The 15,545-nt window shown below is 37.8% G+C and overlaps 3 protein-coding genes, 1 long non-coding RNA gene and 1 pseudogene across 12 annotated transcripts; 3 read left to right on the top strand and 2 right to left on the bottom strand.

Annotated features, from left to right (window-relative positions):
- The first annotated feature begins 999 nt into the window (after window positions 1–999).
- LOC106362306 (germination-specific cysteine protease 1-like) lies at window positions 1,000–3,332 on the top strand. Its single transcript, XM_013802178.3, has 5 exons — window positions 1,000–1,128; window positions 1,541–1,795; window positions 1,871–2,338; window positions 2,427–2,956; window positions 3,034–3,332. The coding sequence occupies exons 2-5, from the start codon at window positions 1,544–1,546 to the stop codon at window positions 3,065–3,067; spliced, it is 1,284 nt and encodes a 427-aa protein (XP_013657632.1). The 5' UTR covers window positions 1,000–1,128; window positions 1,541–1,543; the 3' UTR covers window positions 3,068–3,332.
- Window positions 3,333–3,939: 607 nt separating this feature from the next.
- Window positions 3,940–5,166, bottom strand: LOC111199867. The gene is made up of 2 exons (XR_002653695.2): window positions 4,468–5,166; window positions 3,940–4,345 (listed from the first exon to the last, which is right to left on the bottom strand). It is a non-coding gene; the product is annotated as an uncharacterized LOC111199867 (long non-coding RNA).
- Window positions 5,167–5,580: 414 nt separating this feature from the next.
- On the bottom strand, window positions 5,581–7,433 carry LOC106362307 (annotated as a pseudogene). The gene is made up of 6 exons (XR_007315558.1): window positions 7,205–7,433; window positions 6,919–7,065; window positions 6,647–6,827; window positions 6,413–6,570; window positions 6,155–6,238; window positions 5,581–6,068 (listed from the first exon to the last, which is right to left on the bottom strand). The product of XR_007315558.1 is annotated as a UPF0725 protein EMB2204-like (transcript).
- A 1,877-nt stretch (window positions 7,434–9,310) lies between these two features.
- On the top strand, window positions 9,311–11,251 carry LOC106362309 (NEDD8-activating enzyme E1 regulatory subunit AXR1-like). Of its 8 annotated transcripts, none has more exons than XM_013802187.3 (4): window positions 9,311–10,269; window positions 10,448–10,551; window positions 10,779–10,889; window positions 11,004–11,251. In XM_013802187.3, the coding sequence occupies exons 2-4, from the start codon at window positions 10,501–10,503 to the stop codon at window positions 11,094–11,096; spliced, it is 255 nt and encodes an 84-aa protein (XP_013657641.1). In that variant the 5' UTR covers window positions 9,311–10,269; window positions 10,448–10,500; the 3' UTR covers window positions 11,097–11,251. The 8 variants fall into 8 exon arrangements, with proteins under 8 accessions (XP_013657641.1, XP_013657640.1, XP_048594245.1 ...); XM_013802186.3 differs by having other exon boundaries at window positions 9,312–10,287; XM_048738288.1 differs by having other exon boundaries at window positions 9,313–10,269; window positions 10,402–10,551.
- A 966-nt stretch (window positions 11,252–12,217) lies between these two features.
- On the top strand, window positions 12,218–15,316 carry LOC106362310 (GTPase LSG1-2-like). The gene is made up of 7 exons (XM_013802188.3): window positions 12,218–12,560; window positions 12,741–12,842; window positions 12,911–12,997; window positions 13,518–13,611; window positions 13,677–13,733; window positions 13,816–13,895; window positions 14,093–15,316. The coding sequence occupies exons 1-7, from the start codon at window positions 12,334–12,336 to the stop codon at window positions 15,174–15,176; spliced, it is 1,731 nt and encodes a 576-aa protein (XP_013657642.1). The 5' UTR covers window positions 12,218–12,333; the 3' UTR covers window positions 15,177–15,316.
- Window positions 15,317–15,545: the final 229 nt, after the last annotated feature.

The following is a 15,545-nucleotide window of genomic DNA, read 5'->3' as shown; positions in this document are numbered from 1 at the left end:
TAATATATTTTATATTTATTTATTTAATTATAGATTAATTAATTTTGTGATCCATATATATAAATATAATCCATCATATTAATTGTATTCACACAACCTTAAATCGACTCTATAGATATCAAAACTATTATGACGCCTTGTAAGAAAATCAGTACACTAAGGGATATCAGACCTTACAAGATAGGCTGGTGGATTCAAGCAAAAGTCATTCATAACTAGAAGCAGTTTAGTGCTGAAAATGGTAAAAGAATATTAGAGATTATTCTTGCATATATCAAAATGTGAGACATGTTTAGTCCAATTTTATGATATGTGTATTGAAGTACTTTTCGTTTGTTTTTGATACAGTAACATGTGATATGCAGGGCGTAAATTTTTTTGAGAAATGTTTGTTGTGTTCGTGACTGGAAAAACATTGAGAATTTCTCTTTGGGTGTAGCATCTGGTCTTTGCAGATCGATCTTAACACCAAGAAATTTAAACTTAACAATAAGAAACCTAGAGAATATCTCCTTTAAATTTCTATTGTTATTTTTAAATCAATTTTAATGAAGTTCAATTAGCTAATTCAATTTTAATTATCTATATAATTAAATATTTTGAAAACTGTAAGTATAATTTGTTATTTTCGTCTAACAAATAGAAATCAATATTGTTCTGTTTTTTTTTTGAAACTTAGGCTAAAAAGTTAAGATGTTAATAGATTTATACTTAGGTAATAAAAATAAATATCATTGTTCTGTTTTTTAAAAATTTCGTCAAACAAATGAAAGAAGGTGCACTACGTTACGTAAAGTTTCAAGAGTCTACTACACATTTGATACGTTTTGCCTGAAGGTGCACCAAAACAATGTGATGTCACGGTAGGCATAAATGAAATGTGTCTTTGTTACATTTTAAGCCAATAATTACTATTCGGGCCAAAGAAGGGCCCATGCACAGTTTTTCTTTGTGAACCCAAAATAATAAACGACATCGTTTATCTATTTGGTCTCAGCACACTCAGTCCTTATAGGTCTGGACTTGACGACGGCTACAAAAAAAAAAAAAAAAAAAGTGTGCCTTTGTTTCTTCGCTACACCGAAGAACGAAAGAGAGAACGAGAGTGAAGTTGCAGCGAGAAATCAGGTACTTTCTCTTCTTCGTAGTCTCCCAACTCTTATTATTCTTTCAGAACCGAGAACCAAAGTTATGCTTGATTTTTGCATGTGAAGTTAACTGATTAACTAAATATATATACAGTTATTGGTTAATTAGGCAGACTAAATAAGGTTATGGCTTATGAATGGGCTTGGGTTAATACAAGGCAAGGCCATCTATTATACAAAATTCTTCTAGGGCTGGCTAATAATACAGGGCTAATTTCAAAACCGAGATTTCTTAAAATTTGGAAGATTTGTTGGTAAGAAAGATTGGCTTTTGTGTTCTGGTTTAGCGTGCCCAAGAAATCATAGCATGTGTTGTTGTGTTTACAATCTCTTATCATAATGCAACATCTCTGTGTTTCTAAAATTATTTTTTTTTGTTTTTGTTTTCTAAGGATATGGTGGGCTCGGAGTATGTGTATGTACCAGTAAGGCCTGATCTAAGACGTCTTCCCAAAGACATTTCCTCACGTCTGAAGAAGAATCTCTTTAGCGAAATAACATCAAAACAACTAAAACAGTTCCTGCATGGTGAAGAATTTGAAAAAGCTGAAGGCACTACTCGTAAAGGCCTTTTTAGGCTGTCTGATGATGGGAAGATTCTCATGTTGTTTTGGCAGCAGGAACCGAAACATCAAGCGAGGAAACAGGTACATTAACTCTTTGAAATCCACATTACTCTTTCGATATCTTATTTCTAACAGCACACTTGTTTTGTTTATTAGTTTTACAGAGAGCTTGTGGAACTCGAGTTATGGGAGAAGCTTTCTGGTCCTATTCGAGACCAAATGAAGCACATCCAGTGTTGGGCCTATAGCTCCACTGATTCCATCTCCGCCCTACGAGTTATCCGTCTGTTGGATGACGAATTTGTTCCTCTGTCTACGTGGTACCTCCACTCCCACGTGCATCCTGAGAAGATTGGCAATGACCCAACTGGTAAAGTCGGTCATTCCTGTTATGCAACTACTACCCGTCAAGCCTTTCAGTTCATGTTAGACCACGGAGGAGTGCCTAAAGAAAGAGTGCTTGTGTATGACTGTAATCAAGACCATCCAGCTGATTCAGAACCTCACATCACCATCGACTCTTATGACACCGTCGACACCTTAGAAGAAGCACTGGCCCAGCTCTGCAAACAGCCAATCGGGGCTTCCCTTCTAGACTTCTCTGAACTTTGGGGACTCGGTGAGGTATGTAAACTTATTATTTGTCTCTGCTTTTTTTTTTTTTTTTTTTTACTGATTAAATTTTAGATCATGATAATTGGTTTTTGTGTAGGATGACATTTACTACGGACCTACAAAGCCAAATTCTCGTTTCCTTGGTTATCACGGAGTCGACATTGTCGACATACAGATTCACAATGGGGAAGTGGTTGCACTCTGCAAATCGAGCAACGGCACGGATATCGGCCATAATGGATACTTCCGAGTCTCACTAGCTATTCTACATATGATCATTGGCGTCGGTGATCAGGAGAATGCAGAGACTGTTCGACCAACGCCGACTCCGCAGCCCTTGCTATCCAATTTCATCTTCCCGATCATACATGAAACTCCAAACCCCGAAGGAGAAGGAGAAGGAGAAGGAGAAGGAGAAGGAGAAGGAGAAGGAGAAGGAGAAGGAGAAGGAGAAGGAGATGGAGAAGGAGATGGAGATGGAGATGGAGATGGAGATGGAGAAGGCCAAGGCCAAGCTGAGAAGCAGGAACTTAAGAGGAAGCGTGGTGAACCCACACACGAGAGGAAACGGCGGTGTACACCGAAGCGTCGGAACTTAAGAAGAAGAAGGCCGTTCCAGGACCATGGGTAATTATCTGCTGATTACCATTGAGCAATTTCTCAATTCTCTTATCTCTGTTTTGTGTTTGTTTTTTTGGTTGCAGAGATAAGCAGAAGAAGAAGCAGAGAAGTGGCTGAGAAGAAGAAGCGGCTGAGAAGAAGGAGCTGTGTGAGAGAGTGAGAGCTTTTTTTTTTTGGTTCTTTAACCCCTTAAAGCATCTGTTAGCTATAGTAAAGGGAAGAAACTAATGTCTTTTTTGTCTCCTCTTAACTCATCTCTCCTCGGTTAGGTATTTTGGCTGGTTAGGTCTTGTTTGAAAACTTGCGATTCTGCAATATGGCTACATTATTGACACTTAATGTAATACTTCCATGTACGCCCTGGTGGATCTATGATTCCTCATGTCCTGTCTAATTGTTTGTTTGATACGTCTTGTTGTGAGTTTTTTCTTACTAGTTTGTTTAACATTATAATCTTGTGGTTTCACTGAGTTTAGTCTCAATGCATGGTCTTGAATTCTGATTTTTGGCTGCTGCCATTGCTTATATTCAAGTCACTGTATTGCACAAGTATGTATGCTGTAGTGAAAAGGGATTGTTCTTGGTGCGGGTACTCATCTTTGACAGAGATGTAATAATCTGCATCTTGTGATTCATTTTCCTGTGAGCACTCACTCATTGTAGCTTTGCCCTTGTGTTGTGACCCTTTCTTTAACTCCCACTTACTACAGGCAAATGAAGTGTGTTAAGCGAACACATGCCATGTTTGACTTATATGATAATAGCATGTTGTAATTATTTTTTGGAGATCAACTCATAGCATAGCAGTTTATAAATCTTATGCCATTTTGGAACTGGTTACATAAACGTGTTCTTGCTTTAAACTACAAACTATTAATTGGTTGAAGAGTTACAAGTTCAGCACTCCATTCATCACCTCATAACTATTAACGTGAGTTGGTCTCTCCAGCATCTTCAAATCCTTGCCAGACGAAATTGTATCTCTTTTCTCAGAAACTCGGTATGTCTTGCTCATCATATCCATCACTGTGAATTCTTTTTTTCAACTTGTGGATTTAGTAGCTGTAACAGAGATGACTCCTTTAGATGAATGAATCATAAACAGTTTCTTCTTTGACTGGCTTCATACAGTGGCTTGGTGTTAACTGCTCCTCCTTAAGAAGTAATGTACTCGTCTTTTCTAACCCTCTAGTTAGATCTTCTCTCGACGTTACTTTCAGCTGTAAATCTTTCTTTAAAAGTGAAGCTGCTCCTGGACTCAGGCTGCACTTTCTCTTCCTCATATACAACACTCTCTCCCTCGTTGGTAGTAGCATCGAAATTACTAAGCATCTTCAGTGCAAGTGAGGAGCTGCACAGACACTCTCTTCGTGTACGTTCCATATCAATGCGTGCCTATATAAAAACCATAGCAACGATCCATCATTACCAAGATACCTTGTAGACTAGAGGATTTTAAAGTCATTCACATTTGATAGGCATCTAACTTGAAGAAACAAGAGCAAATACATAACTACCTTGAGTGTTTTTGTCAAAATCCCATCCTTTCCACCCCAAGTTGTCCATTGTATTTTTCTCTTGCCCACAAGCTTATCTTTTGAAAACTGATGGTCCAACTCCACTGACTGTAGCCAAGTCTTCTAAGCTTTCAGTTGTACCAATACATTGTCTCTTTCCTTCAGCCAATGAAGATTCATAACTTCATGTAAAATCGGTTATTCATTTATCCTCTTTTTTCTAACATCTTTATCAAGAAGATCCAGTTCTCTTGCTCTTAACAACAACCCAATAAGCACACCCACTGTCAACAAGCCAGAAAGTCTTCTCCAAATAATATGATGCGGACATTAAAGCATTTGAAGAACATGAACATACTTTCAGCTATGCAAAATTCCCCGGAGCATTATTTCCTTTTTGTCGATTAGGTGTGAGGCGGACCGGCAACATTACTCCTTTGCTGCTGGTTATAAAGAGGGACCACCAGAACCATTACCCTGCCGAAGAGGACGTGAAGCAGCAGCGCCAAGGCTTTCTGGACTTGGGTCTGTATTGGTAGGAGGTAAAGAAGGCTCATTCACAACAGTTGATAGCTGACTTGGCAGCTTCCGTGAACCACTCGCTCCGCCCTCCGGGAGTGAGCTGGTTGAAAGAACCACATAGACTTTTAGTTAATTCCACGTGGAGAGATCTTCAAAAGAGGCTGTTACTTGTATTATTATTACCTTTGAGGGTTCACCGTTGTCGCTGAGGTCGTCCATAGAACAATCATATGATCTTCAGTGTTCTCCTGTTTCAGAACTGTTCCTCTGCTTTGAATCAGCAACTTATGTTGAGCCGCATTAGCATACCAAAGTCAACTTATGTTTCAGAACTGTTTCAAATGCATACCAAATTCTCTACTATAAAAGTGAGCCTTTTGTCCCTTCGTGTCTTCAACATCCACGATTCTTTCAACAAGTACATCAGGTTCTACTAACTCGTGATCATCATCACCTTCTATAATTGCAGACCCTTGATCTCTTGTGTTGTAAATGATGATCAGGGGTATCAAGTTCATCACAAAACACAGATACACAAGAAAAAGACCAAAAAGCACACAGTACGTAAGAGAACCATCCGACAAATAGAGAGAGACCAAAAGCATAAAATAGAGACCAAAAAGCAGTCATCGCTAATAAGTAATAGTAGTTAAACACGAGAGACCAAAAGCACAATACATAAGAGTTACTACGCATCTTTCAAATGTCTTTAAATTACTAAATAGGGGAAGAGCGGAGGCCACGGTTCTTGTACGTCTGATACCACCTAGGACTAGACAACCTCCATAGCTTATGAGGTCCTAAGCGACCCCTAAGATTAAGCTTTCAGCCGCCGAAGCCATTGCTGCTGCTTCTGCAATCCAGCAATCACCTTGGATGCTCAATGTTCCCATAGTCTGGTCGATGACTCGTCTCACCACAGCTTGGTAGTGATAATGCTCACCAGTTCTAGCCTTGGCCAAGTTCTTGTATGCTACGTAGATGACAGCGGCTTTAGACTTGAGACTTGGGGGCTCCTTATCATCTAGAGATTCTATGGCCACTTGGACAATCTCCAGCTCAAAGTTGTTGAGTTCCTCCTGCAACAACAAGACATTATATCATCACCAAATAGATTATTAATATGCTATAACAAACAGAGAAAGTGAGAGAACATCAAACTTACAGCTGTGGTTTTCCTATGGGAAGTACAGATTGCAAGTTTCACATACAACGATATCCAATCACATTGCAACTCAGATTCATTCAACTGCCAAATAAAAACAAATATTAGTAATTTGATGCATGCAAGACACGTATATAACACTAGTAGTAAGAAACGAGTTAGTCATGCACGTATATAGTAAGCACACATTATTGATAAAATCCAAAACACCAAAAGCAAAATTGATGCATGCAAGCGACCACAAATAGAGTATATTACCATGTAAAAACGCTGCTTTGTGTCACTGAAAGCGGAGGGCCATGGAATTGCTGACTTGTTCCTGGTCCAGCCAAGCAATCTGTCTTGGTAGTTTGTAGACACTGGCTCGGAATGTGGACGTAAGAAAGGAGTTGACTCTTTCTTTGAAGTCTCGGTCCCTATGTGATATGTCAAATATAGTCAGCAAATTAAAAGTAGTGAAATTGATTAAAGTATCAACAAAGCAACCTTTACCTTGAGGTCTAGAGATGGGGCATGTCAAATCTAAAATGCCAAGACGTTCTTCCTCTACGAGAACCTGAAAGATTTGCTGCAAACCGCTAGATGGAAGGCGCGCAACTAAGGTCATGTAGTAAGGAGATGCAGCACTACGCATGTTGAATTGCATTAAGCTATCTAGCTCAAAGTTTGTCCCCTGCAAGATATAGAAAACAGATGAAAACTCTTTAAAGCTATTGTCGAGCTGCATTAGAAGCATCATACTAGTTTAGTAGGTTTGTTTATACCTCTAACCAATTGTAGCGATGAAGGCCGAGCTTGGCATAGAGCTTCACCAAGGCATCATTAGTGTATGCACGCCTTCCAACACAATCCACATGTGCCAGGCCATAGCCACCACGTCTTGGTGGAAACTCGTTGGGATTCTTGAAGAACTAACAATCAGAAAAACAATCAATCAGTGACAAAGAGCTTTTAAGTTTCGTAAATTTCATATCCAGAAAAGAAAACACAATCACAATCATTGATAACAATTTGAATAACATCAACTACTAAGAAGGAAGTAATACTTACATCCAGCTCCTCCATCCGAACACAACTCTGACTCATCTCCTTAGTATGTTCTCTAGCGAAGACCCGTCTTTCTCAAGTCGGAAGGTTGGTGGTTAGGTTACAATGCGGCTAGCTGCGGATTCTGTCGATCAGTTTTAGGTTTGGTCGGAGAGTGATTTTTTTTACTGGGCTTCATTTGGGCTACGATAAATATTTCTGAGCCCATGTCATTTAAGATGTAGTGTTTTGCAAAACTATTATTTTGTTCCATTTATAAATAACTAGATGTTATATCTTACGAATACTTATTATTTTATATCTTATTAATCCAAAAATCAGCATGACAAAACTCTAATTGGTAAACATGTTGAAAAAAAAAAATTATGATGAATTCTTTGCTCTTCAAAATTTATACAAGTTATGTTGAAATTTTAGTCAGATAGCAACACAATATATACAAGAATTCTCTTAATTTTTAAATATATTTTCATAATTTTATTAAATTAGTTTATAATTAATTATTTAATATAACATATAAATTTAATATTATTAAAATAAAATGTGTGTTTTATTATATATAAAATTTATTAGTGTTTTGTGAAAATTAATAAATATTCAATTAAAAACTAATAATAAATCAATGACCTATATAAGAGCTACCTAATAAAATATGACAAATAAGAAAACAAGAATTTTAATATTACATATAGATTTAAATATTATTAAATCAGAATTCGTTTTTATTGTATATAAAATTTATTACGGATATTTTTTAAAAATTAATAAATTAGTTTTTCAACTAAAAACTATTAATAAATTAATGACTCACCTTAAAACTAATTAAAATATGACAAATAAACAAAATTACCTAAAATCATGAAAATCATGACAGGTAAGCTAAATCACTTCATAAATAATAGTATGGATTAATATTTGTATGCCAATGATTTGCAATAATGTCATTGTTTTATCATAATCTAGGTTCAAATCTAATAACAACATTCGTATGTTAGTTATCTACTAATAATAGCAATCCTGATTAATTCCAAAGGTTGTGAATCTACTTATGTTGAAAGGTTGTGTCTTTTGAAAAAAAATGTGTAAAAGGTTGTGTCTTTTCAAAAAGTTCAATGTTGGAAAGTTGTGTCTTTTCTAAAAATTCATATAAGTATATTTTAAAAAGTGAAAAGTTGTGACTATTCATATAAGTATTTTTTCAAAATAATTACTTTTAAATCAAAAGGATGTGACTATTTAAACTGAAAAGTTGTAACTATTCAAATAGATTTTCAAAATCTATAAATAGTCGATGTCCATGCATTTGTCAAAGTAAAATTTGCACTAATTTCACTAATTATTAAATGGTGAAAAAAAAATTTCTATGCAGTTATTTGCATACAAATTTTTAGAAAATATTAAAATGAAACGTTGTCAACAAAAAATAATAAGACGAGTTTTACGTGTTTGGATAGCCAAAATTCCTAAACAAAACAATGTTACTAGATGAAAAGGTTTGTCTCCAACTAAACAATACACTAAAGATAAAAATTAATTTCTTTCGCTTGAAATCTGGAAAGCATCATCTTCTTCGTCTCTCTCATATTTTATTGTTATTTTTCTTTTAATAAAGCAATCGCAATGGTATTCGTCGTGTTTAAATAAAGCAGATAGGCTTCATAACTCATGAGCAAATTAAATAATACGCATGTGGCTGTGATGTGTGAAACAAGTCAATGAATCTCGAGTCATGCTAATTACAATTTAAGAATTCCTCCTGATATATATAAAGTGGGTTGGCTAAATTATTATGCAATAGAAAAAAGAATGATCATGCATGAATCATGATGCATTAGATACCGCTTGTTCCTTTAGTGTGAAGAATAGCTAGGGCCAGTGACCACCGCACTCCAGTGGCATGAAGCACATTAGTTGTCAAACATTGTCGCATAAAACCATCATTTAGATTTTAGAAATTCAAACTGACTTGTATGCGTGATCTTGTAACGATAGGATCGATCGTGTCACATGTTTGGAGGATGTCTTAAAGTGCGATGGACATAGAATAAAGAATGGCATGCGCCTCTAACCAATACAATTTAACTCCGGTTTGCTGGTTTATTCCAACGAGTCTATCGTTCGTTAGAGTGAGAGAGGGACAGATCTGTGAAGCTATGATCTTTCTTTTCACTTTTGTTCGTTGTCTCTCTCTCTGTCTACACGCTTGTGCTGCGTTCTGTGTGCCACTTTCTCTCTCTCTCTTCTCTCTTCGCACCATAACCTTTTTCATCTTTACCATGGAAGAAGCTAAACTTCCAAGTTTTAATCTTTCCAAGATAGAAACCACATCCTAAAAGCTTCCTGTGTCTAAAACGTGCTTTTTATTTCTTGGCATTGATCTAAATCAACAATCTAAATTAAAAAAAACTTTTTTTTTCCATTTCTCCTGTTTTTTTCTCAACTACTTGAGAAAGAGTTTGTTTACGTCTCTTCAATCTCTCTTTTCGTGACGTCGCTTAGGAGTTTCAATGGTGGTGAAGATGATGAAGTGGCGGCCATGGCCACCGTTAGTTACGAGGAAATACGTGGTGAAGCTATCCGTGAGGAGATTAGAAGGGTGGGATCTGGCGAGGGAGCCGGAGAAGGAGAGATTGACGGTGGAGATTCGCTGGAAAGGGCCCAAGGCGACGTTTATTTATTGTTTTAATAGATTTAGCTTTGCGTTTGTATCGGATCGGATTTTGGATTATGGGTAATCGTAACCAGACGCCATTAGGGAGAATTAAACGCCATTTCATGTTTCCAATTCCAAATGTGGAATTAGTTAGAAACTTATTAGAATCAAATAATATAAGTGGGTTTTCGACGAGTACCAGAGACGTCTCTTAATTAGAAGGCAGAAGAGACGGGTTTTATGTGACACGCGTCACACATTCACGCTTCTTTCTCTCTCTCCTTGCCGGATCATCTTCTCTCATTCTCTCTTGACTCCTCGACGACACCGTCTCTCTCTGGTGATATCTTCTCGCCGGTGCTCTCTCCTCAACGGAATCTCTCGTCGACGGAATCAGCCGGCGTCTCTCTCGGTGGTATCGTCGTCTCTATCGGTTTGATTTCTGTTTCTGGTTGTAGATAATTTTGTTTTTTATGTGTCTTGTTCTTCATACTGATTTGTTTTTAAGGTATCCAGATTTACTTCTCTCTCTGTATAAACTCCATAGCTCGTCGTATTGGGAGTAGAATAAATCAATCGTGAGAACATGGCAGGATATGATTCTGTTAAAGCTAAGTTTATTGAAGAGAGTCCTGATACGCTGATTATGACAAGCCCTTATTTCTTCTCTCAGTTCACTCTTGTTATAGCCACTCAGGTAATATGATTATGTTGGTAGTTGTAAAGTTGGGTGCTTTTTTGATTTATTAAGGTACTTCACCAGGGTAGAGTCTTTCCCCAATTGATAGTTTGTAAAGTTGATAGCTTTTGTGTCTCTTTGGAGCTTCTTTATGCTCTCAGATTCTTTTATAGACCTTTCCCCAGTGCTTCATTGATTGTTGCCTTATTGATCCTTTATTTGTGTGTTCATCCTTTTGTCTGCAGCTAGTGGAAGATTCAATGGTTAAGCTTGATAGAATCTGTAGAGAAGCAAACGTCAAGCTGGTTTTTGTTCGCTCTTACGGTCTTGCTGGGATTGTTCGTGTGTCAGTAAAGGTAATACCCTTGGTTCAATTTTGTCTGAAAACTAAGGAATCACTGTGTTGTTTTCGAGTGTTGCCATCGCTGGGAATATGCTAAGTTGTATTGTTTTGTTTTCTTGTTTGTCAGGAGCACACTATAATTGACTCAAAGCCTGATCATTTTCTTGATGACCTTCGCTTTTTGTGTTCTCATGTGTGTTCACGGACTTGTCTTTTGTAATCCATGCTTTTGACAGACTTTTGTATGCTTGTGTAGTCTAGTAGTTGGTGTTGTCGAGTCTAGTTTGTATTCTCCTTCATGTTCTCCTTTTGTATGCTTGTTTATAAAGTTTGTATTCTCATTCATGTTCTTTATAAAACAACTTCTTTCTCTCATTCTCTGCATATAGAACGAGCAACACCTTTGATCAAAACAACTTCATTTTCTATCTTTCTCACCATACAAGAGCAAACACATTTTGATCAAAACAACTTCATGTTCTCTCCTTTATACCATACATAACCACTAAACACATTTGATCAAAACTTGTTCTTGTTCTCTCCATACATAACGGCCAAACACTTTTGATCAAAACATGTTTTTGTTCTCTTCTTCTCTTGATCATAAATTTTATTCACAAAACAATAAAAATTCTATATGACATTTTCTTCTCATGACATTTTTTTTTAAGAACCCCTAAATAAGAGACTTGCATTGGAGGCGTTAATTGTACAGGTCTCTTAGTTATGTCTCTTAACCTCACTTTAACTACTTAAAGTATTAAAAAAATATTAAGAGACCCAAGAAGAGGCTTTGGGATAATGATATAGAAAACAGATGAAAACTCTTTAAAGGTATCGTCGAGCTGCATTAGCAGCATCATACTAGTTTAGTAGGTTTGTTTATACCTCTAACCAATTGTACCGATGAAGGCCGAGCTTGGTATAGAGCTTCACCAAGGCATCGTTAGTGTATGCACGCCTTCCAACACAATCCACATGTGTCAGGCCATAGCCACCACGTCTTGGTGGAAACTCGTTGAGATTCTTGAACAACTAACAATCAGAAAAACAATCAATCAGTGACAAAGAGCTTTTAAGTTTCGTAAATCATCTCCAGAAAATAAAAAAAATTTACAATCATAGATAACAATTTGAAAAACATCAACTACTAAGAAGGAAGTAATACTTACATCTAGCTCCTCCATTAGTAGGTTCTACTCGTCTTCCCACTTAAGGTTGGTGGTTACTTTTTTTTTTTTTTTATTGTGCTAGGAGTAGGAGAGTAAATATAGGATTTACCCATTTTACGCTAAAAAAAAAGCGTAAAACTTGAATCAGCTTCACCAGCTAATGCGGTCGGCGGCTGACCTAAGGAAAGCTCAACACTTTTTAACATTAACCGACTCCATCGTCTCAAAAGGGTTTTTATACTTTTAGGGTTTTACCGAAAAGAAGAGAGTTCGAGAGAGAGAGAGATGGTGAAGAGCGAGAAGACGACGCTGGGGCGGTCCCTGGTGAAGCACCACAACCACATGATCCAGGAATCGAAGGACAAAGGCAAGTACTACAAGAATCTCCAGAAGAAGGTTCTCGAATCCGTCACCGAGGTCAGCGACATCGACGCCATCCTCGAGCAGGCCGAGGAGGCTGAGCGCCTTTTCACTATCAATCACAGCAACACCACTCCTCTGCCCATTAATGTGTAAGCTTCTTCCTTTCTTTCAAAGTTCCTCTCTTTTGTATCGTTTGATTGAAAATAGCTATCCTTTGAGCTCAGCTTCCACTTGTTATGTTTTGATCTCTCTTTCCTGAGATCAATAATTCGATTTGGTATGAAAAGTTCAAAACTTTAACTGTTTATCTAATGTTGTTTTGGGTACAGAGACACACAGTCTAGCTCAAGTACTATAGCAGCTGAAGAATGGAGAGAGCAACAGAAGATAGAGGAGGCTTTACACGCCAGTAGTCTTCAAGTGCCTCGAAGGTACGTCCTTTTAATTCTCCTTTTTACATATCTCTGAGATTGTCTAATTTATTTTTTTTCATCTTCAGACCTCCTTGGACTCCTGAAATGTCAGTGGAAGAGCTTGATGCTAATGAGAAACAAGCTTTTCTGAATTGGCGCCGGATGCTTGTGAGGTTGGTTAGCCTTTTGTTTACATCATCTTAATGACCATTTTTTTCTTCTTATCCAGTATCTTAGCTTTAATGAAATCAATATCTGTCACTTAAATGTTTGTTAATGATAGTAGATGGGAAAATTTACTCAGCTTCTGTTAAATAGTCTTCTCAGATAGTAGAATACAATGCTTTGATAGATAAAAGTGCATGTGTCTTGTGATTCAATTGTTCTTGTACCTTACTGAGAAGTTTTCAAGGGGAAAAAGTCTCACTCTTGTATCAGTTCTTCCCAGCATATCTCATTTTTACTGTTATTTATAAAATGTGTATTAAATAAGTTTATATAAACTAGCGCTTGCTTAAAGCTGGAGTATTTTTGGCACATTTGTATGATTGGTCTAATACCCAAGTTGGATAGAGAGAGTTTATATCATTTCTTTTGATATATTAGGTGTATGGTTTGGTTTCCACATTAACATTTTTAAGTGGCTCATTGCTATTTGCTTATGCATGCGTGTTCTTCTGTATCTGTGTTCAGGCTCGAGGAAAACGAAAAGCTTGTGTTGACACCATTTGAAAAGAACCTGGATATCTGGAGACAGCTTTGGCGTGTGCTTGAACGTAGTGATTTGGTAAGTCTCAGTAAACCTCTCATTTAGCTCAATTTAAGGTTTTTAAACACTTATCCTCTGTGCAGATTGTTATGGTAGTTGATGCTAGAGATCCACTGTTTTACCGTTGCCCTGATCTTGAGGTATTGCATTCTCTCTTTAGACTCCACTTGACACCGTATTCCTGATTCATACAATTTACTTAAAAGATTCGACTCGACACAGGCATATGCTCGAGAGATTGATGAGCACAAGAAAATGATGCTTCTAGTCAACAAGGCGGATCTTTTACCTCCTGAAGTCAGGTATATGCCTCCTATTGTTTTTTTTTGACGAAAGGCTTTCAAATTAAATATAAACAAACTCTTACAAGATAAGACGAAAGTCTTGTAGCTGGATAAAGATATGCCTCCTATTGTTTCCTTGCTACCTTCCCCTCCAACCTCTTTTTTTTTGTGTGTCTTCTAATCAATTGGTTTACTTCTTTAACATATATCTACAGGGCGAAATGGGCAGAATATTTCCGCCGTAACGACATTCTCTTCGTCTTCTGGTCAGCTATAGCTGCCACAGCTGTCCTAGAAGGCAAAGTCTTGAAAGAGCAATGGAGAAAAGCCGATAACTTCCAGAACACAGACGATCCAGAAGTTGTCATATACGGCAGAGACGAGCTCTTGGCCCGGTTACAGTCCGAGGCTCAAGAGATTGTCAGAGCGAGAAACTCCAGAGCACCTGTTGATGAGACTCAACGTGAGAATGCTGTTGTTGGATTTGTTGGCTACCCTAACGTGGGGAAGAGTTCAACAATCAACGCTTTGGTCGGTCAGAAACGAACAGGAGTCACCTCAACTCCAGGGAAAACAAAGCACTTCCAGACATTGATCATATCCGATGAGCTTATGCTTTGTGATTGTCCCGGTTTAGTCTTCCCTTCGTTCTCGAGCTCGAGATACGAGATGATCACTTGCGGTGTGCTTCCTATCGACAGGATGACGGAGCACCGCGAAGCTATCCAGGTGGTTGCTGACAAGGTCCCTCGCAGTGTCATCGAGAGTGTATACAACATTACACTTCCGAAACCAAAAACATATGAGCGTCAGTCTCGTCCTCCTCTCGCTGCTGAGCTCTTAAGAGCTTACTGTGCTTCACGTGGCTACGTTGCCTCTAGTGGACTACCTGATGAAACGAAAGCGGCGAGGCAGATTCTGAAGGATTACATCGGAGGTAAGCTGCGGCATTTTGCAATGCCGCCTGGGATGACGGAGGAGAAGATAGAGGATGACACTGGTCGAGAAACAGGTTCAGATTCTGAAGAAGGTGAGGGTGATGAGAAGGAAAGCGACGAGCAAGTTCCTGGTATTGATGACGTGTTGGAGGATCTGAGCTCGTTTGATCTGGCGAACGGGCTTGCTTCTTCTAAGAAAGTGACAGTGAAGAAGGAGACTGCTTCACATAAACAGCACAAGAAGCCGCAGAGGAAGAAGGATAGGAACTGGAGAGTTAAGAACACAGAGGAAGGAGATGGAATGCCTCTGGTGAGAGTTTTCCAGAAACCTGCTAACACAGGACCTCTCACAATGCGTTGATCTTACCATATTGTATAACATCCAAGAGTTTATGATATGCAGATGGTGTTTTGTCATACTAAGATGCTTCAAAGTTTTTGTTTTTATTATGTAATAACAGTTTGAACCTTCTCGAATCTGTTGATGTTTTTGTTTCCAAATTTTAAGTCTTATTTGGTGAAAAAGGAGAATGGTGAGAGTGAAAATTGAAATATGGTTTAGTCTTGTCTGTTTGATCATAGCATCAGTGTTCGAGTGGTGGAATAGTGCCCTGCTTGCTACGGTACAGAGGTTTTTATTTCCGGTTGATAGGCCTGGCGTTTAGGATCCGTCGGGTTCGGTTTGGGTTCCTTATAAGTTTGGTTCGGAATATTTCCGGTTAAAAATATT

Source organism: Brassica napus, chromosome A8 (assembly GCF_020379485.1).
Source record: "Brassica napus cultivar Da-Ae chromosome A8, Da-Ae, whole genome shotgun sequence".
Taxonomy (NCBI): Eukaryota; Viridiplantae; Streptophyta; class Magnoliopsida; order Brassicales; family Brassicaceae; genus Brassica; species Brassica napus.
The sequence above is the reverse complement of the archived record's forward strand: the minus strand, read 5'-3'. Positions and strand labels throughout refer to the sequence as shown.